The sequence below is a fragment of the Oratosquilla oratoria genome, chromosome 19 (assembly GCF_046742065.1).
Source record: "Oratosquilla oratoria isolate Oo_2021 chromosome 19, ASM4674206v1, whole genome shotgun sequence".
In the NCBI taxonomy this organism is placed as follows: Eukaryota; Metazoa; Arthropoda; class Malacostraca; order Stomatopoda; family Squillidae; genus Oratosquilla; species Oratosquilla oratoria.
Window position 1 is genome coordinate 51,145,088 of NC_134795.1, and position 26,126 is coordinate 51,171,213.

Consider the following 26,126-nt stretch of genomic DNA (forward strand, 5'->3'; position numbering starts at 1 on the left):
CAGCTGCTTGGGGAAGGCACGCCCGTCACGCTAATCATCTGGATACGGCAGTGGACCTAGTGTAACGGCCAGGGACATGATGTAACGGATGCGGCAACAGACGGGGGATATGATGTAACGGATACTGGGACATGGGGTAACGGATACCGCAACGGACAGGGCCATGGTTTTAAGGCTGCGGTAACGGACAGGGATATGGTGTAACGGATACGGCAATGGACATTATTAGTGCTGTATACTTTTTGTGTATTTTTCGTAAACGTACCAGGTGACGGACGCGTCATCTAAAGCCGCGTCCACAGTTGTTGCATTTCCTTGTATCGTATAATCTTTGCGTACTACCTGGTGATACGATACGGTGCAAGTGGGTATTGTACCCACTTGTTGCGTATCCGTATACAGCAGGCGGATACGCAACAAGTGGGTACAATACCCTGTTGCACCGTATCGTAGCACTAGGTAGTACGCAAAGATGATACGATACGTGGAAATGCAACAAGTGTGGACCCGGTTTTAATGATCCAGAGAAACATTAAAGAGAGTTAGGCAGATCGCTCTCCCAAGCACCCACCCACACCATCCAAATAAATAATGGTAACAATAATAACAATGATGATCCGAGTTTTAGAGGTGCGCATGCGTGCGTACGCAGGAAGGCTCTCGCACCGGAAACTGTCTTTAGATTTGGTATCGGAGGATGCAGCTGGACCGGATGACATTCCGTCCCCAGAGCTTCGACTAAAGAGATCTTGTTCGGCCCGTAGCTGTTATATATATATATATATATATATATATATATATATATATATATATATATGTGTGTGTGTGTGTGTGTGTTATACACACAACACTGAATGGGTCCCAATGCACAGATTTACATTTATCAACCCCAATTCACTTTAATTCTAAACCATCAACATCGAGAAACTCGAGGAGACATACATGCATGTATGTTTCCTTGTGTTTCTTGATGTTGATGGCTTAGAATTAAAGTGAATTGCGGTTGATAAATGTATGTATGTGTGTATATATGTATATATATATATATATATATATATATATATATATATATATATATATATGGTTTAGAGTGCATGTGTCATTCCAAATGTGAAATGCACAACGTGCATCGGTTCGCATATCTTGTACCTTGGATCACGTGCTAGACTCGTGATCGACAACCATTACCCTCCCGAGTGAGAGTTCGAGCTCGTATACGCCGATCACTGAGTAATGCTGTGATCATGCCCACCACACGTATCCATCCCCCATCTTTAGGGGTTTTGCAGTGTTTTGAAGTCCCCCCCCCCACTCCTCCCTGTTTCGGATCACGTGTTGGACTCGTGATCGGCAGCTATTTCCCTCCCGGGGGAGAGCTCAGAGCTCATATATAACCGACCTATGGGTAATGCTGTGGCCTTACACGCACACACACACACACACACTCCCAACTCCCCGCCCACGAGAGTTGGAGTAACAACCCGCAGCGCAGCGATACTGAAATTATTTCAGCCCTAGGCGGGATTCGAACCCGGACCGCCGTAGTGGCAGCCGAGAACTCTACCAACTGCGCCACGAGTGTGTGTGTGTGTGTGCGTACATGAACTCTATTAGTGTACACTGATCGTGAATCCTTCCCTACATACAGGTAATAGGGTTCAGAAAGAGGATATATATCGTGTATGAGTGTGTGTGTGTGTGTGTGTGTGTGTGTAAGGTAAAAATTCTTTAGTAATAGGAATTTTTTTTAAAAACGACACTACAAACTGAGGAATTACCCCTTGCAATATTTTTTATACAGTACGTAAATAAAGTCTCCTGTCGTCGGAATGAATTTCCTAACATGTCCAGAGGTCCGACCAATCAAATCTTCTACGACTAGCTAGAATGAAATGTTGAAGTACTGAACAGGAGCAAGCGGAGCATGCCGACAGGAGACCTTTTGGTCCATAACTAGGTCGGATACGGGAAAATTACAATGAAAAATAATAAAGGAAAATAGATAAAAATTATAATAATATGAATAATAATAAATGAAATATATAAATGCATAGGTATAGTTAAATAATAAACTGGTTAATACTGGATTTGATCTTGCCATTGTTGTGCCGTGCTGAATCGCTCTTAAAAAGGCACCGAAGTTCAGTCTCAACGAGCACTCACGACTACCACTTGCCTTGGCTGTAAGCTCTCTGTCGTAGTATTATTTAATTTTGATTTTATTCGTAGTGTTTAATTTGTTCCCACATTATTATTATTATTATTATTTTTTTTTTTTTTTGTATGCCCTTGTTTACCTATACTCTGAATGTCATTGGGGCTTATGATCATTGTTTCTTGGAGTGCGCGAAGTGACAGTTGACGAGTTGAAAGGAGGACCTATGTGAGTCCATTTGTACCACCCCCCTACCCCACTCCCACTCCCTCTCCCCCGGCCCCTTGAGAGGAAACCCATAACACTCGCTGTCGCCCCCCCGCCCCCCGTCGTCTTCGTCTCTGTCGTCGTTGTCGCCTCGGTTTGTCGTTTATCTTCGTCACTTTCGCCATCACCATTGCCGAAAGAGGACGGAGAGGACCAGACCTGAAGAAGAAGAAGAAGAAGAAGAGGGAGGCCCTTCTGCGGGCAGGTCCTCCTTGAGGGCCTGCCGAGTACCACCGAAGGTTGAGCACAAGACCCTTTGAGTAGTCCTTAGACACTCCCCTTAGGAGAGGTGTCTCTTGCCCACGAGTCGCCGCGCCCACAAGGGGTCATGAGACTGAAGTCAACGTTTCCAGTGTCACGTGGTACTTACTACGTCACGTGGACGAGGGCCTGCATCACGTAACATTTGCGGTTGACCGCATGTCACTTGTACCGAGGAGAGGTTACTTCCCCGGGCTGTCCTAGCAGACGAGGGAAAGGTGACAGCATCGTCATGTAGTGTGGACTCCAAACGAGACATCACTTCATGGGCGCAAAGGTACGTTTTGAACAGAGGAACAGTCGATCGTGACCCAAGGGGGTTAGGGGGGGGGGAGGCGCCCTGCGCTCCTGGGCCAGCGCACGTGGCAAGGCATCTTGCGACTCTCATCCCGATGGGACCTGAATCGTTTCTTTGGGACTGGTTTCTGTGTCATCATCAGAAAGTCTTTTTCGAGGATAAAGTAAGTAAATAAATAAACAAATCTTCCTGGCATGTCCACTTTCACTGCCCAAGAGGTCTTGATCAGATGAATGAAGTGGTCTGAAGTGGTATTGCTGTGTTACAACTGGATTTGGTGTGTTGTGTTGTTACTGTATACATCAAGTCTTGGATATTGTCACGGTCCATTGACTTAGTCTCTCCTCGTATCCTCCACCCTGTCTCTGGTGACTGCCACTTGCCTTGGCTATCTGAGGACAAGGGGTAAAGGTGACCCCTTTTGCTGAGGCTAAGCGCCCTCTGACGTAAGCTCTTCATTCCTTTGATCCTGTTTCCATGAATTCACAAAAAAATAGATAAATAGATAATAATAATGAAAGGAAATGCGAGTTTTGGCCAGGGAGTCTACTGGCGAATCGCGGGTGAGGGTGGTGGAGGTGGTGGTGGTGGCTACAGCTGATGATGGCGGGACTTGAACAGCTGTTAGCACGGGCCAAGGCTACAATAGATGACAGGTGGCGATGGCGGCGGCGGCAGTGGTGGTGGTGGTGGTGGAGTGGTAGTGGTAGTGACGGTTGTGATGGGGTTGAGTGGTGATGTGGCAGAACAGCTGCACGCGCTCCCAAGCTGACGGCGGCAGCAGCGAGGCAGTTTGTGGTGGTGGTGGTGGTAGATGTTGGTATGATGGTGGAAAGACGATGCCCTTTTTGTGAGAGAGGCGAGGGCTGCTGGAGAGCGGCGGCGGCACCACACAGGACTTACATTGACGGCGGTGTTTTCTCTTGCAGTACAACCACCAGACGGCGGACGTCGGGGGTCCGCCAGGGGCATGTTGGGAGGAGGAGGAGGACCTTTCGGGGCCTGGTAGTGACCCGAACGCACTGAAAACCTTCACCACTCTCAAGTGTCCGTTTTGTGGCCGTGACTACATCCACAAGTCGACGCTGAAGCGGCATATTCGGACACACACGGAGGACAAGCCGTACAGTTGCTCGGTGTGCTCCTACCGCGCCATCCAGAAGTCGGACGTGAACCGTCATATGCGGACTCACACAGGCGAGAAGCCGTACTGCTGCCCCTACTGCGCCCACCGCGCCACACAGAGTGGCGACCTGGACCGCCACATCGTGTCCATGCACAACGACCTCTGCATCGAGTGTGGCTTCTGCACCTACCGGGCGCCTGACCACACCCACATGATGCAGCACGTGCGCAAGAAGCACGCCTAGTCCCTCCCCCCCACCCCCACCTCCCTCTGTGACACCCCCACACCCACATATACACAACCCTTCCCCCAACCCCCAGCCAGACATACCCGTGCCTTCAATCAGTGCCTTGCGCAGTTCCAGTGTTTCACACGTTGCTCAGAAACTTAGTTTGTAAGGGATCTCAGTGTTAAGAGGAGGAGGAGGAGGAGGAAGTCTTTTTCTACACGTGCCCAGAGTGCCTCCCTCCTCCTGTCAGGGCTATCACTCGCAGCGCCTCGCGACACACTGACTGAATAACCTCTCTCTCTCGCGAGTGGGCCTCCAGTAGCCCCGCTCGCGGCGTACTGAGTCGTGCCTTAGTTGTAGACCGGCCACAGGGCAGCAGCAGCTGCAACAGCCTCTGCGCACACCTGCCCCAACCCTCCTCCTCCTCCCCCTCCTCCTCCTCCTCCTCCTCCTCCTCCTCCTTCTCCTCCTTCTCCTCCTCACCCCCAACTCCCCTCCTCTCACTCACCACACCAAACCTCGTATGTGACGTTCAACTGTGCCTTCAGTTTTTAACACTTCAAGAACCAAATCACTTGTATTTTTTTTCACAGTTCACAGTTACTCACACATGAATGGGAGATTTTTTTTTTTTTTTTCCCTAAAAGACTGGGTCACTGAATACTGGACTGAGTCGGACGCTCTGCTAGTTCTGGCGACATGACGTCACCGCGCGGCGTTCGCCTCAGCGGAGGCTGCATGCAACAGGCAGCACGGTGTGCCCGCGACACGTGGCCCGAGATGCAAGTTGTGATTATCAGTAGTTATTGGAGTTGGTGTGAAGAGGGTATGGAATTTATATAATGGACCTGTTTGTTGTCTTTTACAGTGGTTATTAATAAAATCGTGAGAAGGTGGTTGTGTGTTTAGTTTTAGCACCCTGTAATTCACATTTTTTTCTGCGTTACAAGACCTGTCTCTCCATCTCACAAGCCATGCATACAGCTGGAGAGCTCTTTAATCAAAGGCATAATTTTATCCCAAAGGATAAAAACGTTGGTAAATGGGCGACAATACAACTATTACTTATGTTGCCTAATGGGTTCACAGTCGCATTGTGCATAAACTAGATTCTCCCCATCCTAACTCCTAGGAACTAATAAAGTATCTATTTGTCCAGTATCCATCAACTATTAATTGTTTTCTATTTGTGGAACTTCTACCCCCCCCCTCTCTCTCACACACACACACACACACACACACACACACACACACACACACATATATATATATATTATATATATAAACTTTATATGGACTCAGAATGAAAACTATTACTGCTTTACTAGGTGGATTCTGGTGAAGTTGGATCCGCCTTCCTTGCGCACTCCAAGCATAGACTAAAAAGGTTCTGCATCCATCTTGCGCCCTCTCCTTCTTTTGCAAACATATTTTTATGCTATGGCGGTCCGTCGGTCGTCGACGAAAGTACTCCGGTGAAGTGTGATGGGGGGCGAATGATGCTGGGGTGATGAAAGCAGGGAAGTCGGGGAAGAGGCGAAAATAGTCACCCGTGAACTCGTGCTCTTTCGGCGTTATTTTATTTTATTTTTTGTAACTGACCTTCGAAGACTATTCTTTCGGCATTATTTCAATTTGTTATTATTTATTTATATATTTATATAACATACTGTATATATATTATTTTTTACTGGCCTTAGAAAATTTGTATTTTTGTATATGGATCGTAACGAGCACAGCGTCGTGAATCACCCACTTCAGCCCTTTGGAGGGTGGGGTAGGTTGGCAGGGGTGGACCCACTTGATGATGAAATTGCCTGGCGTTAACCAGAGTAAGGAAAAAAAAAATCGTGAGCGACCTCGTTCGGAGCAGATCATGACCCTTAAAGGAGTAGGTGTTCCCTCTGCTGAATATATATATATATATATGTATATATATATATATATATGTATATATATATATATATGTGTATATATATATATATATATGTATTATACGATCAGGATGGTAATGCGGTAACGTCATTGCCTTGTGGTAAGCAGTCGTACAGCCTAGTTCGAGGCGGAGTGGCAGAACTTGCTAAATCATATATATATATATATATATATATTTATATATATATATATATATATATATATATATATATATTGTGACGGCAATGCACTTGAATGGGATAAACGGGCAACAGGGATGGGTGGAGACTTGATGTGAAGGAAATGGTGAGGTGGGGGTTGAGGTGCCTCCTGTGTGTGTGTGTGTGTGTACACCAGGAGGAATGCATGTTGTAGCAGTAAGCTTTTGTTGGCAAGTATTGGCAAGTTGCAGGTAACTAGGAGCTCCCCCGAAACCCCCCGAAGAATGTTGTCGTTGGAAATGGTGCAGAGTTGTCACTGAAAGAGACGCACCCTCGGCTGAACAGGATGATCGGCGGGGACGTGGCGGCAGCTGAGAGAGAGCGAGAGAAAGGCTGAGAGCGAGCGAGAGGTGTAGTGTAAGGAACTTGTTGGAAACAGGTGGCAAGGCGAAGACACGGTGAGTAACAAGTGCCTTAGCCATGGACCAGAGTTTCATGGCGATCTTGAGTGCCACTCGGAGAAATAAAAGCTGGTATTGGAGGAGGAACAACGCCACGTGTCTGAGGGTGACCGTTTCTCTTGCAGCGTCTGTTGCTGAGCGCCTGCGGAGACGCCCTGAGCATCAGTGACTTCACCACACCGTCGACCACTTCGCTTTCGTCGGGTGTGGGCGGCGGTGGCGGCGGCAGCGGCGTCGTCGTTGGCGGCGGTGGCAGCGGCGGCGGCGGCGGCGGTGGAGGCGCCTCGGCCCTGACGGCAGCAGGCCTGCCGGCGGCGACGGCTAACAAGCAGTGCCACTTCTGCGGTAAGGCCTTCCGTCGGAGCGACCACCTCAAGATGCACATTCGCACGCACACCGGGGAGCGGCCGTACCGCTGCCCGTACTGCCCCCAGCAGGCCGCCCAGAAGATCACCATGGACAGACATGTCAGGCGGCACCATAGGGACAACCCGGCGCTCCTTGCCCAGTACCTGCAGCAGCAGGAAGCCAGCCAGCTAACGCCGCACCTGCTGCAGCAGGAGTCGCAGCAGCCACATCTGCCTCCCGCAGAAGGCCAGTCGGCGGCCCAGCAGTAGTGGCCGGGTGCTGCCTGTTGCCTGCTCCGTGCTGCACACACAAACACACACCTCTCCCCCACCTCCCCCAGCTCCCCCCAGAGACGGTACTTAGTGCTTTTGCAACGGACACCTGCGAGTTTTGTTAACCTAGGTTGCCATGCCTAGCACATGTTTCTCAAAGTGAATTAGTTGAAGTAATTTATGACCTTGCAATGACACCCCCCTCCCCCTGCCTTACTTTTAGAGCTGCCATGAGGTCACATTGTTTAAAATACGTAAAACCGCAAAGAGAGTGTGAGAGAGAAGAGAGAGAGAGAGAAAGAGAGATGAAGTCGTCGACTCGCGGAGAAGGGGGCCAGAAGAGACGGGGCGGAATCTTCCTTCCCCCGTAGATGGAAGGGGAGCGAGAGAGCGACGGCGCGTAAGGAACCCGACGACTTGTGGGAGTAAGTTTCCTGTGCCGTGTACAGACGGTGACGTCATAACGTCGACATTTGTGTGTTTTGAATAGCTTGATGGTCGTGCTTTGGTATAGGTGCTGGAAAGATCCCCCACCCCACCCCCCATCCATCCATCCATCCATCCCCGAAGCAGCAGCCGAGGTGGAGGAGGAGGAGGAGGAGGAGTAGGAGAAGGAGGACCTCCTCGTAGGGTCCTTAAAAAAAAGATGTAGTTAGAGTGTGAGGATTGCCTTAGCCATGGTGTTGTACACGTAGTGGGGCTGGAGAACAGGAGGAGTAATCCACGCCCTGCCCTAGCAGCAGTTGTGCCCCCGGAGCTTTGCACACACCCATCTAAGGCTCGCCCTTCTCATTGCAGCAACAAGGCCCAGCAGCAGCGGCGGCGGCGGCGGCGGCGGCGGCGGCAGCGGCGGCAGCGGCAGGTGCAGGCATTGGCGACGACGGTGTGGGCGGGGCAGCAGCAGCGGCGGCGGCAACGACGGCGGTGATGTCGAGGCGGGGCGCCGGGGCGCACCTCAAGCGGACCTGCCCCTTCTGCTCTAAGACGTTCAAGCGGAGTGACCACCTGACCATCCACATCCGGACGCACACCGGGGAGCGGCCCTACGGCTGCCCGTACTGCCCGCACCGCTCGGCGCAGCGCTCGGGCATGGCCAAGCACCTCAAGTCCCACGCCAAGCGCGCCCTTCGATGCAACCACTGCCCCTTCGTGGCCGCCTCGCCGCAAGAGCTCCACACCCACACCGCCAGGGTGCACCCCTCCGCCCTCTGAGCCGCGCCCGCACGCACGCCCGCACGACGTCGCCGAGGAGGAAGGGCGGCCTCCTCCGCACCTCCTCCTCCTACTCCTCCTCCTCCTCTTCTTCTTCCTCCTTCTTCTCCTCCTTGATCAAAAGTGGCAGACGTGTGCTTTGCACAGCAGCGGGATGAGTTGGTCATTTTTATGATGATAGCGAGGATGAAGATGATGATGGTGATCGTCATCACGATGACGACGGCGGCGTCGGCGGCGGCAGCGGCGGCGGTGGTGACAGTGGTGACGGTAAATGTGGTGGTGGTGGTGGTAGTGATGCCGGCCAAGGAGCCTCCCGTAGAAGCAGAAGCAGCCTCCTCCTACCTGCTCCTCCTCCTCCTCCTCCTGCTGTTCCTCCTGCTCCTCCTTGTCGCTTTGCTCGTGTACCTACGCGGACCAGTAGCAAGTCCCCTGAACCCCCGCAGCCTCCTGTCTTCTCCAGCAGCCTCCGTTTCATTCTAAACCGAATTATATTCCTTTATATTTATTGTTGAATGTTTCCGTGTGCACCCACACCTCGCCGCTACCCTGGCCTTTGTCCCCTTGCTGAGCTGTGCCCCTCCTGTGGGCGGGGCGTGCATGCCTTTGATAAGTTTGGGCTGTTTCATTGTGGCTCCTGCTGACGGTGGTGGTCTGTGTTGCAGTGTGGTGGTGGCGGCGCGGCGGTGGCGGCGGCGGCGGCGGTGGCAGCGACGGCGACGACGGCGACAGGTCGTGACGACAAAGGAGTCTTGCGGGCACTCGGGCTTCTCCAGCGGGCCGCCCAACACGGCGGCGGCGGCGGCGGCGGCGGCGGTACGGGTTCCTCCGCTGCTTCCATTCGGCTTGTGCCGCATGCCAGGCTGCAAGGGACGACCGCCGCAGCTGCCGCCTCCACGGGCCTACCAATGGCACACGAGTGCATGCAGATGGCTGGCGACGGGGCAGCTGGGACGGCGGCGACACTGCCGCAGGAAGGGTATTCCGAGGACGGACTCACGTGCCCCTTCTGCGGCAGAAGGAGTAAAAGGCGTGACCACCTCCGCCTTCACATCCGAACTCACACCGGCGAGAAGCCGTTCAAATGCCCCTACTGCGAGCGGCGAACCAACCAGAAGAACAATCTCAAATTGCACATCCGCAACGTTCACCCTGGCTGTCCCTTCGATGTCTAGGACCAGAGTCCCCCCCACCACCACCACCACCACCACCCCACCCTCCACCACCACCACCACCTTCATCATCATCATTATCATCACATCATCACATCATCACCACCACTACCTTCACCACCACCATTAGTCCATCCCTCCTAGCCAGATGACAAGGCTTCATTGCATTCACCTTTGTGATTACCCTTTCAGTCTAACCACCCCCCCATGTCACCCATACAACCCTCCACCCCATCTTTCTACCCTGCTTGATCTTGGCATTGTATTTGTACACCAACTCTACCTCACCCAAAGGCCTTTTGTATGCCATATCACCACAACATACACACACATACACATGTACTCATTCTTCCCCCACACGTACACATATGCACACAGACACACATACACACTTGCAGATACACCCAGCACATGTTCATTTATGAGTAACGTGCAAGACAAGACCTCTAGTTCCTGTATTTACAGCACACATTTGGTGCTATTAATGACTACTTTTTGTGCCCCCATGTGATTAATTTTGAAAAATGCACATGCCCATTCCTATTACTACCCCCACCCCCACTCATGCTATATATTTTAAAAAGGTTATTGCTATCCCCCCCCCCCATTTTTTTCTCTCTTCTTTTATTTTCCTTCCTTTTTCTTTTCTTTCCCGCTGGGTCAGGGGTTATGTGCACTTTCACATGTACTAACAATATGCACTGCTGTTCAGTACAAATGCTAAGTAGCTCTGACCCTTGACTTGCTCTCCATTGAGCCCAGAATGTTTTCTCTTTATATTCATAATGATTTCACATAAACTCACCAATTCTCAGCAATTCCAACTGGTCCATCCCCAGTTGAAATATAAAACCGTTGCCCTTTCATATGCTTGAGCAGCCAAGGAGGGTAGTTGGTTAGCCATTTGTGACAATCCTTAAGGGAAGCCTAGTGTGAAAGCTTTGACTGAGGGCAATCTCAGTTTATGGTTCATTGGAAAGTGTGTAATATGGTTATGCATTTAGTCCATGTGTGTATAGCAAACACAGGTGCTGGTTGTATTTTGTACATCATACAGGATCACACCACTCACTAAAGGCACTGTACCAAATGGATACAAGTCACACTGGACATCAGTGGCACCACAATTGCTTGCCCAATCCCCAATTTGCATTTTTGCATCACAACCACCAATTGTGTCCCAATTTTTCATCATTACTCATTGTCTATCACCACTATACACCATTAATGTCACAGTCACATTCCTTCAGCACCACAAACCCATCACAACTATGATGAACATTATTATTGATCACCAGTTTTTTAATCACTCAAATTACCACCACACCAACCCATCAGAACCAGTATTACATCATATGCTGTTGTACAGCCTCACTGCCAGCTTTACCATTGGTCATCATAACATCTGCAGGTACATTTCCCCGCACCACACACATGTGCCTGCACAGCACATTTTTACTCGTGTACCACTCATACATACATATATAAAAAATAAATAAATAAAATAATAAAAAAATTCCACCATTCATACATTAATACAGTATACCCATGGCACCTGTTTACATGTTATAGGTCTATATGCCCTCCATCACATCTCACCTCTACCAAGAAAATATCAACTACACCAGTGACACTCTTTTACACAACCACTATCATTGCTAGTTTTATGATACCTGCTATTACCACAGGTCTCCACCAAAAATCTGTGACTGCTCTTGTCTGTTGAGATATACTAAATGCCATGCCAGACATAAATGTAACTACTATACCTTTATTTACAGTTAAGGAGATACAGTAGTTGCACTTTTGCCATGCTTTGTGTTCAAGTATTCACAATAGACAAGGTACCAAACAGTCACAGATTTTTGGGTCTTCGCTCAAAAATGAATAATGATAAGGTGAGGAACTCACCAGGAGGTGCTTAGCTGTGACACATCATAATCTTCCCCCCCCCACCCAAAAGAAAGAAAAAAAAAAGAGATATAATGATAATAAATAACTAGTAATGATAATAATACAGTAAATAAAATGAATGGATGCAAATGTATAAAATGCAACAGGTTTAGACATTAACGCTCACATGTTGGCTTCATCTCTGCTCCCTCTCTGTGTGTCATGTGCCGTGTGCCATGTGCCTTGCTCCTCCCATCCTTTCCTCTGAGTAGAAGCAGCACATCTTTATAACTTGACCCCAAGACCCAGAACTTCTTGCATTGTGACTGTCACATAAATTTGATTACAGTGTCCCATTACCTTTGGTAAGGAAAACTACCTACTACCTCCACTTTTACCTGTACATTTATCATGTAAACAGTGCTACCCAGCTTTTCAGTACATGGCCAGGGGTGCTCCACTACACTTAAAGAAATCCCCAAGGAAAAAAAGTACATGAAAATTTTTCTGGCAACATGATCCTAAAAATCAATGTTTACTCTAATTATACTTTAATAGGGATGCCCTGGGCAAAATTATCCATGATCACCTACATTTCCATCACCATTACCCACTCCCTTAAGTTCATCACTGTTGTTCTACCACTCTATGCTTGCTACCCCCATCAGGCATTATTTGTAACAGTTTTTAGAACCTTTGTAACTCACATCTCGAGGGATCCCAACTACACCACTATAAACCAGAGCAACTCACAATTGATCCATTTCTATTGTGCACTATACAGTTAGCATTTAGTCACATTCTCAACACTCATCATCCCTCACCACCACATACATTTTGCTGACATGGGATCATATCATATTTTATCATCATTATCACATACATTATCAACAACACAGCACTGTCATACACTTACACCATACATAATACTGACATTATGGACAACTCGGCTAGCATTCTCCTATGCCATTTATATTACATACTACACATTCCCATCACAAACTGAAACAGTACCATGTAGTATCAGTACCAAAATGTTGTTATTTGGTTAGCGAGAGCATGCAGTGGAAATCCTCAGCTCCACCTGTCCATGCATAAAATTGAACTTCACCTCATGATATCATATCAGACCCACATGATCCTGTATTCATAGAAATACTATGTATCAATTCTAACACCTCCACTGTGCATCATGAACATTTTTCTCATCTTCCATAAACACATGGGCACAGATACATGAACACACACCACAAGCATAGCTCCCCTTCCCGTAAAATACAACTAGGTAAATACACACCCACATCCACACATGTCTTATCAACCATCAGGTTGTTGTTTTTTTCCCCACCAGCATTGGTTGTTTACTAACAACATGATTTGTGTGATTTGCACCCATCTCCTTATTGTCTCACCATAATACATTGCACTCAGAGTGTGCCATGCAACCCAAGTTCAATCTCCAGTGATCACTAGTTACTGTTACTTGTACAGGTTAACTCAAACACATAGAGCCAAAATGACTGTTTTCACATAACTAAATGCATCCTGGCACAAGCCTCTCACCTTTCAGTGTGGGACAAGCCAAAGATCACCCAATGTCATTGAACTCTTAAGGCATAAAATCTTCTGTCTTCATACTGTTGTGGCTCCTGAAGACACCATGTGATCTTGGGGCAACAGTTCTAGAATACAAATCAAGTACAATAGAGTACCAAACAGAGCTGCCATTGTTGGTCAGATGACAACCCCAACCCACTTCACTAGATGTTGCTTTGCACCAGATCACATCCACCTAGCCCTTCACCATGGATGGTATGTGCTATATCCATCTCATACCCAGCTTGTAATCTTTGTAACTAGCTTTTGTCAATATCAGATGATGTAGATACAAATACAAAAATTCATTTTCAACAGTTGTAATAAAACACACAAAAAACACACGTATATTATGGAACAAATTGGGAGACAAAGTTGGATACTATTAATTAATTTAAGTTTAATTTGGACAGATGGAGAGACAGAGATAGGATCCCATTAGCACAGCTACCCCATATATACAAATAGGTAAATACACCTCACATCTTTACCTTTTTTCTCCTCCATACTCCACATACGTAGCATCGTCTATATAATATACCACAGCCAGTCAAGTTCATCACACTGGGACTCTTCACCACTCATCTGTCTCAACATCACCACCATCACATCATCTTCATCTTGGTTTACCATGCCAGACCACATCCTGTTACTGCTGCCTCCGCCACCGTATTATTATGCAGAACTTATACTACCACCTTGCTGCTGGAAAGCTTTGTTAGCTTCTGCCATTTACATGCAGTTGTTCAGCTCCCCAGCTTACTGCACAAGTGCATTGTCATGCCTTCTACCCATTACCAATCCAGGCCTCCCACCTGCACATTGCAGCTGGTACCCCATCACCTTTGATTCCCATTTGCCAGCCGCTACAAGGACCATTGACCTGCTGCTAACTTGCAGCAACCCTATTCCATTAATCACAGCTGAAACCTTCAAGCCACCACCCTCTTGCAAGTGCCCAGTTTCACCATTGTCAGCAGGAGGGACCATTGGCAGTGGATGCTAAGGCCAAATGTGGCCCTTTGAGACTGGGTGACACGCTGCCCCCACCCCCGTTCATGCCATCCCCCAAAGGATCAAGACACCTTCCACACCCTCGCTCACCGTCGCTTGAGTTTGGTCGCCAGCCGTCGGGCCACCCCCAACCCCACCCACCCACCTTCTTCCACATGCACCTGCTTCGCTCCCCCCACCCCACCCTGCTGCGAACTGGTGGCATTGGGATATAGTGATTAACCTACAAAGGATCATATGCTTTGGATTATTGTGATAAATTGTTTCATCTATGATGAAAAGTGTTGTTTAAATTAACACTTAGATTGAATAGAACCCTGGTTCTACGTAGCTGAAGGATAATTTGAAGTGCTAAAGATGTTGGAAGTGAGTCCTCATCCCGGGGCATGTAGGATGCCCCTAGGAGCTCTTGGCAGCCCTTGGGGAGGACACGTGGAACCGTTCAGTGCTGTGAAAAAAAATTGGGATGGATGTATTTATCTTATGCCCAAATGTGAATCTGAGATGTGAAGGAGTAGGCCACTTTAATTAGAATTATTAGAGCCTATCAAATGTTGTTGTGTTTGTTCTTTTATATATTTTGAGCCATGGCATACACAAACTTTTGATATCTCTTGCTGTCAGTCTCTTGTTTTTTTTTTATCCTGTTTTCTTTCAGTTTGTCTGTCTGTCTTCTTGTCTCGCAAATTCATGTCTCCTTGCCCCAGGACTTCCTTGTATGCATTTCCACAAACCATTGCAATCTGCAAACAAAGATCTAAGGAACTAGTGAAGCCCATGAGCAATGGTTCAGACCACTGCCGACTCCTCCCCCCCCCCTCCACTCCTCAAATCCCATGCAAACACTCAAACGATGCTTATTCTTTGGGCATTTATCCCAATCCACTTTGTTTCTCCTCTTCACATTCCCTAAGATTTTGCATTGATCATCTATGTATTCTTTTCTCCCTATCCTCGGCTGTCTCTTCTCCATACCATGTACCATATCCTGATTATTTTTGCCACATCCCTCAATGTTCCCACTTGCTGCAACGACATGACAATGTACACTGAAAAAAAAATCCTTTCCCCATTTCTATTTCCTTTCCATTCCAGTAGCCATATGCTTTTAACTTCTTGTTATATTTTATATATATAATTTTAATTGCACCTGCAATACGTTTCCTATACCCATATTTTCCCTTGCCCATACACAAATACACACACTTCTTCATCACAATCCTTTCTCTTAGTGCCCCCCTCTCCCCCTCTCATTTCTCATTAAAATTGTTCTGTAGAATAGATCAGCAGAATTTCATGCCATCAATTAGTCCCACAAATTTGGTAATCCTTTTTTATCATTGTTATTTGTTTATATAATTTTTATCATATATCAGCCTAAGGTTGATATAATCACTCCTGTAATTCCTCATTACCTATCCCTGTCCCACTCCTTCCCTTCCTTCAGGAGTGAAGAAATATATCATTGTGTTGGTTGTCTGAAAAAGAAAATCATGCACTTCAGTCCTGTTATTTATGCATTGGGAGTCAATCGGAGTAAGCGAGCAGTGGGCTGTTTCTTCTTTACTTGAGCAAAATATTTTTTAAGATGCTCATGTTGGAAGCACTTGCTCACAAACCTTTGTTTGCTTGCGCACTCACAGACACACACACACACACACACACACACACACACACACACACACACACACACACACACACACGTATACACGCATGCACACACACAGATGCCTGATCATGTTTGGGTGTAAGAGAGATCACTCAGAACTGGAGAAGAACTGGCAGTGATTAATTTTGTTAGTTGTACTCAGTTTCCAATACATGGCAAGATAGTTGACCATGTAGTGATTGAAAGAAAGATCAACCTCTTGGATAGTTGAGGACAAACCACTGAGCCTGAACTGAGGAAAACAAGACATTCAGGTCCTCTAAAAGTCATCCATGTAAACACACATGCACACACACACACACACACACACACACGCACACACACACACACACACACACACACACACACGTAGATGCGCACGCATACTCATGTGTATAAGCTAGATATTGCTTCATTTCTTAAGTTCACACTCGCCCTAGATGAAATGGCAAAAAAAGCCCAAACGGTCTTTCCTCCCCTCTGATAATACAAAGTGAATATATCAAGCGCCCACCAGGTTCCATTCATTGCCCCCGCCAGTAACATACACATACCAGAACTATTGTTTACATCCGGTATGATTAATTCACAACCCTGCCATGAATTGCAAGGTTCAAAGTAGATTTTATAGGGTACAAGACCCTGCCCCTGCCCCCAACCCCCCACACCCTCAACATAGACTTTGGAGTTCCTTAGTGTATTACAGTTAAGCAGAATAATTTTTTCTTACGATTACGTACTATGTAAACTAAGCCATAGTTAAGTAGAGGAAGGAAGTGATTACCCTTGGCAAGTCCACAGAACCACATGTGTAGTGACTGCCCGGACGGTCGAAGGAGCGGGGATGGTGCGCATGGTAACAACGATGACGACAAAGATGACGACGCCAATCCGCCCGTCCTTCGTCCCAGTGGTGTCACACGCTCCAGCACTGTAGTAAAATGCGTGTACACACACATACACACGCTATCGCTCACTCCTTTCTTTTTATCAGCAAAACTAGTGTAGTGGATATTATTTATGCTTCTCTGAGAAGAAAAAATGGCACGGAATTCGATATTTTGTTGTTGTTTTTCGGTTTCAAGGCACCGATCTTTTATTTACGTAGAGATTTATCCTCGAAAAGAATGTTAAATTATTTAAATGAAATCAAAGTTCTGTACATATTTGTTTTTTTAATACAAAGCTGTTAGACTAAATCTGTGTTTCTACATTTGATAGCAAATTTATATTTTCCCCCAACCTTAGAAGTTGCTGGACATGACTTTTGTGCCCCAAAAAGTTTGCTCTGTGTGAGACGCATGCCTGATACTTGTTCCTCCCGCTGTTGGTGAACTCTCCCTCACACAAACACACACTGTCGTGTAGGGATGCGACCCCCACCGAACTCGGCTTCATAGTACAAAAATCATCGGTCTCCCAATGCCGTCGTAATGCCATCCCAACGATCATGTAGCCAATGTGCAATAATTTCCATATAGTATTCATGTTTGCTGTGGTCAGCATCACCTTCAAAGAATAGTGAAAATAAAAACAGTACAGTCGTAAAATAATGATATGCGCTTAAATCTCAATTTTGCAAATGTAACCACCTTCTCTAATAAATTTATTGTTTTGTATAGTAGCTGTGTTACAACGAAACGAGTAAAATTGCATTAGTACAGCAGTTTATGTACAAGTTTACATATTCGCAATCTGCATTGGGTCAGTATTATTGACCTCCGATCACTGTGTGCATCGCATGCACACGTCACTAACATCATTGTTACAGGAGTTGACATAATTGGGTAGCCGATGCTTTCCTAACTACGTGCGCCGGACTGGCTCTGGGCCGACCCAACAACAACAATAGTGTCGGCGTCAGTGACTTTTGGTGGGAAACAACAGCAGTTCGCCGCTTTGAAATTTGCTCAAGCGATTTTTGTATGACGAATGTGTGATCGAGTAATTGGTGTTAACCTCTGCGTCAAGCTTTTTTTTTTCCAAAAGATGTCGAGAATATCATATCAGTATTTTATGATTGAGCCAAGGGAAATGATGACATATTTTGTAGTACAGATCACGATTGTTTGTGTGCCATGTTGCATTTTTTGCATTAGATACAGTAACACATATTGTATGCCCCGTTTTATTTGACTTGGCGATTTTTCTCTAAACCGCCCTGCTGCCTCGGGATTTACCCTTGATTTGGGTGATCAGAGAGCATTTCCGAATGCCATCACGCAGTTCTCTAATTGATAAACTGGCAGCTGCACTGCAGCGATGCCATTCGGACATGCACGGCTGTAGTCTGCCTATCAGAGGCGAAGTATCATATGGCAAGGCAGTCCGGTTATGCCAAGTTGAAAATAAAAAGAGAAAAAAAGGATACAAATATTCCATGATATAGAAACACGCTTTGAGTGATGGGAACAACATAGGAAAAAAAAAAATAGACCCGCCCAAGCTTGACCCGTTCGTGCCAGGATACCTTCAGAAAAAAAAAAATAAAAAAAAAATGGTATGAACCAGAATGGAATGCCTAAAGCCTTCTCCCCCTACGGGCACGGACGGGTCGACCCACTCGTAAGGGCATTGCGTACCGCACGGAAGGCAACACTTGACAGAAGAAGAATATGTGTATATTGAGTGAAGCCACACAAGGCTGAAGAATATTTGCCACAATCCTTAGTCTGCAGCGAATACCCCCAGTCCTCAGCACCACCCTACCCCATTCTCACTCGCTCTCTCACTCTCTCTCGTTCGTTCGGTTCGTTATATATAATGTACCATACAAACGGTTTAATTTTCATTTGCTTATGTTGATTTTTTTTTTAATCTGCCCATTCATCTTACCTGGGTACAGTCATTAAGATATGCTTCATATATGTGTGATGTTGCATAGTTGTATGTGTGCAATAGGGGTGAAAGAAATTCAATCTGCAATGTACTCCCCTCTTTTCCCTCCTCTTTCCTCCTCCTCCTCCTCCTCCTCCTCTTACTCCCCCTCCTGCTGTTACTCCTCCTCCTTCTCCTCCTTCTCCTCCTCCTCCTCCTCCTCCTCCTCCTCCTCCTCCTCCTCCTCTGCCTCCTCCACCTTTTCTTGCTACCCCTAAATGGTGATGAGCATCTTGGTCATTTTGTTACCATAATTGGATAACATGTAACTGGTTTTCCTTCAAGTTGGACACCGACTCCTTGTGTGTGAACAGAAGGAATAGGAGTGTTAATGGGCTATTCTTAGCTCATGGCCCTATATAATGAAGGAGGTAGAAATTCACAAAGAGCTTACAGCCTCCATTTGACATATACAGCAAGACAATTGTCGTATAAGAATATAGTTTCAGGAGGGCAGGGGATGGTGGGGCTTTGCCCCCCCCAAAAAAAAAATCCACTTCTGTGTGTTGTCTAGGGTGAACACCAGTCACCCTACTGACAGAAGCAAGATGACACAACTGGTGGTGTCATCGGAAACGTGCTGGTCTCGCATTCGCTTAGTTTCGGATTCGAGCACCGCACTCCTCTCTGATTCCCAGCAGTGACTCACCTGCGTAGCAGTCCTCAAAGCGCATATAGTACGTAGGGCAAAAGTGGCGGATTCGGCTGAAGCTGCTCAGCACCTCCTGGCGTAGGCTCCTCACTTTGATGCTCACAACACTCGACGTGTGTTGCGGGTCACAGGAGAAGCAATTTTATTCAGCAATGGGAGGCTGACACCCTTGGGGAATGGGGTCACGATCAGAAGAAGGTTCTTTCAGCGTTGGGGTCAGAAGGGTGAAGGAATAATTATCAAACTGGCATTAGTTAGACCCATCCTTGACTATGTGGTACAGTTTTGTTCTCCGTCCTATAGAATGGATGTCAGTTCACTAGATACAGAGGAGAATGACCAAAATGATACAGGGGCTGAACACTGTAAAGACATAGTATGGGGTGATCTAATAGAGGTGTTCGAGTGGATCAAAAGCTTTAACAAGGGTGACAAACAAGGTCATCATATTAAGACAGCAGGGCAGGACTCGCAGTAAAGGATTTGAATTGGACAAATTCAGATTCAAGAAGGAAATAGGCCAGAAATGGTGTACCAATAGGGTGGTCAACTAATGGAATAGACTCGGTAACGATGTAGTGAGCGCTTAAAACAATTGGTTGTTTTAAGAAAAGGTTAGACAACTTTACGGATGGGGATGACAGGTGGTAATGGACATGGGACTGCCAAGTATAGGCCTTATGTTCTCTAACAGTCTCCTTCATTCTTATGTTCTTATGTACAGTAAGTCACCTGACCTGACCTGGAACCCTGATTGACACGGGTCAGTCACCATCCCGTAATTGGCTCTCAGAGTTCACCCCCGCCCCCCATTACAAATACCCACCTCCTTATACCTTGTGATTCACTAATATTGGATGACGTGCTAGACTCGTGATTGATAGCTGTTACCCTCCTGGAGGAGAGCTCGTATATGAAGCGGTGGGTGTTACTAGGGTTTGTGGGTGCCAAGTGCATGTCAGTGAATGCCACAGTTGTCAGGTCAGGTCAGGTCCCAACAGGGACCTTTGACCCTTTTTGACCCCTGTGCCATGTCACAGGCCTGTTGCCCCGCAGTCCGATTTCCACAGTCCTAAAGAATGTGGGGATGGTCACGTGTAAAAAGAATGAGATGCAAATGTTCTTGTTAGGGAGAAAGGAAGAAGGGTATGTTGCAGACTGTATTTATTGTGTGTGTTTGTTGTAGACCCCATTATGCAACAGCATTCCATAGTACTGTCATATCAAATTAATTATTCATCCATCCACTTGAGCCGCGCACATACATGACCAGTTTTTCATTTTAACTTTTCGAAAATCGAGATTATTTTTCTCCTATCTGTTCCTATTCACTCTTTTTAATTTTCTTACTCTGTGCCCTCTCTCTCTCTCTCTCTCAACTCTTTCTTCTGTCTGCTTTCTTTTGTTTTCTGTCTCTTACATTTCCCCCCCTCACCCCCCCCCACCTCTTTCGCCAGCAAATAAAGCTGACTGCAGACCCACCAGCTGGTGTCATTTTTGTGCATCACCAGCTGCGAAGCCAACCAGTGATAAAACATTCCCCACCCTAAGTAAGAAATGAGTAAACACTAAGTAGGCAGTTAAGTAAACATATGATAATTAAGCAGATCAGAAGCCTTTACCACCCCCGTTCTTCCTCAAACCACCCCCACCCCCCACCACTACGACCATATTCAGACTTGCTCTGCAACCGCAAAATTTCCTTTTGTTGTTCTCGAACTTCGTACCCACCACCCGTCTTACTTCTTCAGGTAGTTCTTCCTGATTCACTTCTTCAGGCAGTTCTTCATAATTGCCGTTCTTGTGATAAGCCAAACTTCCTGTGTCGACAGCCCTTCCTGAATTACCCCCCCCCCCTTCTTGACCTTCGCCCTCCATCTCCCATCCACCTCCGTCTTCGTCCTTTTCTCCTGCAGTACCGAACTCCGAACTCGACCCAGAGTGTCACTTCCCTCAGTAAGACTGCGTCCGTCCCTCTCGTCAATCTCTCCCCCCTCTCTCCCCCACACACATTCTCCCCTCCCCCCATTAGCCTTGCCCACCTCCCACACTCCAGCACCCAAGCAATTGTTGTAGAAGCCTTGTAGTGATAATTATGTGTAGAATGTTAACCCCCCTCGTGGCAGCTCATGTGTTGTGTATATAGTGATTTGCTTATGACGACGACGACGACGATGATGATGATTGGTGATAATGATCTTGCATTTTCCTGTTGCATTCGTTTTGTTATTCGGTAAAAATACATGTTCGAGCAGTATCCATTTTGTATTATTTATCCAATCACCCCGTCCAAAGGCCTCCACCTGCCCCCAAAATTAACCCCCTCACACACACACACACACACACACACACACACACACACACACACACACACACACACACACACACACACACACACACACACACACACACACACACACACACACACACACACACACACACACACACACACACACACACACACACACACACACACACACACACACACACACACACACACACACACAAAGTGATGGGTGAGGCTTCAACACCCATTAGTTAAATCGCTTGGTGGTAACCAGAAGAATGAGTATAAAGTTAGTCACAGCTGCCCACGACTCTTAACACACGTATCTTGGTGTCAGATGGTATAGACTAGATGGCGTCAACTACAACGAAGAGTAAATGCATTGAGAAGATGAGCCACATTTCACCAATATACGTTGTGGCAGACTTGGATGATTTCATGCAGCTATCTGTCTGCAGTGCCTCGACCTAGAGAGTTCCTATTCATGGTGAGATGTGTCCCCACAGCTGCCTGATTCAAACAGTCTGTCACCGGTCCATTCAGTGCCTCCACGGTATTGTAGGGCTTAGACACTGAGGTGGAGGGGTAAATAGGGTATCACACTGGGTTATTTTTCCTTCAGCATCCGATTAATCGGCGGTACCACCCACCCCCAGAACCTTTTCCGCCGTAAAATCGCGATGGCAAACTATTATATTTTCTAACAATTTACGAGAAAGTTAATTTGATATACTGGAGGATTTTTTTTTTTCCCTCCTGCATATCAAGATTCCGAAAGCTGCAGGCTACAAATCTATTCCAACAGTCGGGGGGGAAATGGCCCAGTGTGATAATACCTAAAATGTAGTGAAGAATGTCGGCGATATCCCCAGTACTCGTCCACCTCCGTCGTTTTCATGACCCAAGCAGAGGAACAAGTCAAGTGGTTTGCTACTTGTTGCTAACAATGTTACCAAAAAATAGAATGTGGTATACCTGCGCTATCATGCGACATGTGTCAACTGAGCCTTAAAGCCTTATCACACTGTGCTATCCCCCCCCCCCCCGACTGTTGGAGCAAATTTGTAGCCCAAAACTGTCGGGAAGGAATCTGATAATGCTGGAGGACAGTATTTTTTCCACTCCAGTTTATCAGATGACATTCTGTGTAAATTGTTAAAGTAAAACAGTTTGCCAAAATGATTTGACGGCGGAAAAAGTTCTGGAGGTGGAAAACCTCATTAGAGTCGATAGTCGCCCAGCACCTCAGTCCGTCCAATAGCATGTTTGCGAGACAAGTGTTACACACTTGTCGCCAACATACTAGACGACACGAGGCACCATGTATCTACAAGTCCTTGTTTCAGTTTGGGAGGATGGATCGTAACCGTGTTTCTGCCATGTTTTCCACATGTTTGAGACATACAGTAAGTGTGGACACAGGCAAAGAGTGCGGCCACAGAGGCACGTCAACATGCGACGAACTGGAAACGAGACACAGAGTGGTTTACAGCTTCCACAACATATAAGGTGTGTGATCGCACTTCGTCGGTTCGTGTTGATCACATGTTCGCGACCCAAGTGTGGACACCGCTGAAGCAGTCTGGCTGGACCCGCCATTGTATTTTTTCCCTTGCATCTATTTTATGATTTTTATTGTATTTATTTGTTTATTTATTTTATTCATTTAATTATTTATTTGTTTTTAATGGACGCTGTCATACTTCACTGTTTATGTACAGTGCGGCGCCACATCCGTCAGACTTTTTTGGGTTCTTTTGATCACTGTGGCACACTTGAAAAGCATTGTTCTGGTTATCGTCACACGATTTTAATCAATTGAAGTTGGGGGGGGGCAAAATAGGGTTTCGGTCGGTCGAAGTCCCGACCAAATAAAATCACCAGGCGTTGGCTAGAATTGAAGTGCGTGTGATGATGGGGCTGTTGACGATAACCAGCGCTTCTGTCCACCGAAGTGGTCACAAAGGTGGTAAATGAGGAATTTAAAGAGGGAATGTAGTTGGATTTTTTTTTTAATTTGTTTTAGTATATAATTTTTCATATATTTATGTTATTGTTATTTTATATATATATATATATATATATATATACATATATATATATATATATATATATTGTGGATATTAATTTCCAAAAATAAAAGATTGCTGAGTAACTCTGGTCCGTAGGGATGCCACTAAAGTACATAAAAAATTTGATTACATAAAACCTGCAGTCAACACCCTATAAATGGGAGAGGGGGAGGGAGCATGAGATTTTTGGAGCCAAAGGACTTGTTTTGGGGAGGAAGTTTAGGTTTGTTGGGGGAAGGAATTGTTGGAGAAGCCTCTGGTGTAACTTAAACCTTTCCAGCCTGATGGCTTACGTCACATATTTTGTTTTGGTTAGCCCCAAAGATTTTGTTCAGCTGAAGACGTGGGAGGGGGTTTGAAGCCGTATTTCGGCTGGGTGGGATTTCGGGGGGCGGGGGAATTGGGGGCTTCAGTCGAATCTGACTGGTTCAGAGACTTCAGATGAATGAAAGTTGTTTGGTCTGATGCGAAGATTTGAAATCTGTAAAGGACGTCGATCCGAGTAATGGTTAAAAAAATGTCATGTCGCTACCTGATATAAGTCTCTCCTCTCTCATCTACTCTCTCTTCTCTCTCTCTCTCTCTCTCTCTCTCTCTCTCTCTCTCTTTCTTCGTCTCTTTCTGTATCTCCAAAGAACGGCAGTGGAGACATTTCAGGCAAGTGTCATCTACTGTGATTGTTACTATGATCTGAAATTCGAGTGTCGGGAAGAGATGGGTCAAGTATTAGGATGTGTTTGGGTTTCTATGTGTGCGCTTTGATGATATGGTCTAATGAAATGTTTTCTTTTTTCCTAGTTGCACAAGAGAGGATACACAGGCGAAAGTTCAGATGTTAGTTGTAACAGAGATGAATGAAATAACATGCTTTGGGATTGTCAAGGAGAAAGGATGCATGTAGACGTTGATGTAACAGTGAAGATGTATTAAGGAGGGGGGGAGTCAGATTTATGTGAATAATTTATAAAGGATGTATGTGAACAAATATGCACGTTCAATTACATGTTTAGACCGTATGTATGTGCGCTCGTGCGCGCGCTGGATCAAGCGCGGGTATCTTGTCATGAGAGAAAATGTGTTGTGGCGAGGAAAGTGGCCTCCCGCCACCTCCACGTGCTGACAGGCTGTCGCTCTCCGCGGCCAGAAACTCGGAGGAGACGTAAGTTCGTTGGTGCGGTTGGCAGTTGTTGTGGTTGTTCACAGGTGGTGGCAGCTCATAGTTGAGTTAAAAAAAAAAGTTGGCAACGCAGATCGTGTTCACCGGAAGCTCATGATCCTCTTCTTCCGGCAGCTGGGCGAGCTGGCGGTGGTGGAAGAGGTGGCAGGGGTCCTGGCCCGGCGCGTGGGAGGAAGTGGATCAGGTGGTTCAGGTGGAGGCGAGTGGACCGCGGCAGCACCTGACCCCCGGAAGCGACACCACTGCGCCATCTGTGGCCGCTCCTTCGCCCGCTCCGACAACCTGACCACGCACCTGCGCACGCACACGGGCGAGAAGCCGTACGGGTGCCCGCTATGCCCGTATCGCGCTGCGCAGAAGAGCAACATCAACTCCCACCTGAGATCGGTCCACCGACAAGGGACGGGCCCGAACAGCCTGACCGCCACCGCCGCCTCAACGACAACGATCTCACCGCACGGCCTGCAGCAGCAGCAGCAGCAGCAGCAACAACCCCAACCACAGCAGCCCCCTCAGCCGCAGCCACCACAGCAGCACACCGCCGCCCTTGCCTTCTCCGCCCACAGCAACGTAGCCGCCGCCGCCCACCATCCCGGTGGCTATACGAGTACCCCCCACCCTGCCCAGCAGCCCCACTAAGAGTCGGGCTCTGAAGTAGGAGTCCGAGCGAGCAGGCGAGCGCTCGAACCAAGGCTAAGCAAGTCAGTACAAATTGAAAGTGGGGGCGAGAAGAAAGCCTTGAAAGTGATTATTGCATGACGGAAGGGTTAACGAAAGGGGGATGGTGGGGCTGCCCAGGCCGCAGGGCACGCACGTAGCAGGAAGGATTTGACATAGGAGGAGAAGGAGGAGGAGGAGAAGCAAAAGTGTCAGTTGGTCAAGGCAGAACAGACGTCTCGCACGTTTGGCAGGAGAAGAGTTGTTTTGTTTGGTGTGGTGGTATAGTTATGGGAGGGGATTTGTGAGTGGTGCTGGTGCCTCCAGGGTGTGATGAAAGTTTGGTAAAGTCTGTGCGCCTCTTTTCTTCTGTGTTG

General features: G+C 47.0%; 2 protein-coding genes across 10 annotated transcripts in view; both read left to right on the top strand.

Annotated features, from left to right (window-relative positions):
* The window catches only part of LOC143035883 (uncharacterized), a 241,077-nt gene that overhangs the window by 111,356 nt on the left and 103,595 nt on the right, over positions 1–26,126 (top strand). Inside the window, exon 6 of one of the 9 annotated variants that reach the window (XM_076203008.1) lies at positions 25,207–25,746. The exons of 5 other annotated variants lie outside the window; for them this stretch is intronic. In XM_076203008.1, the coding sequence (XP_076059123.1) occupies positions 25,207–25,731 (525 nt within the window). In that variant the 3' untranslated portion in view covers positions 25,732–25,746. Of the gene's footprint in view, positions 1–6,997; positions 7,505–8,290; positions 9,306–9,369; positions 21,814–25,206; positions 25,747–26,126 lie in introns of those variants that run through there. 3 more of the 9 variants (XM_076203011.1, XM_076203013.1, XM_076203022.1) reach the window with 3 other exon arrangements.
* On the top strand, positions 2,504–5,232 carry LOC143035889 (uncharacterized). The gene is made up of 2 exons (XM_076203056.1): positions 2,504–2,960; positions 3,911–5,232. The coding sequence occupies exons 1-2, from the start codon at positions 2,949–2,951 to the stop codon at positions 4,349–4,351; spliced, it is 453 nt and encodes a 150-aa protein (XP_076059171.1). The 5' UTR covers positions 2,504–2,948; the 3' UTR covers positions 4,352–5,232.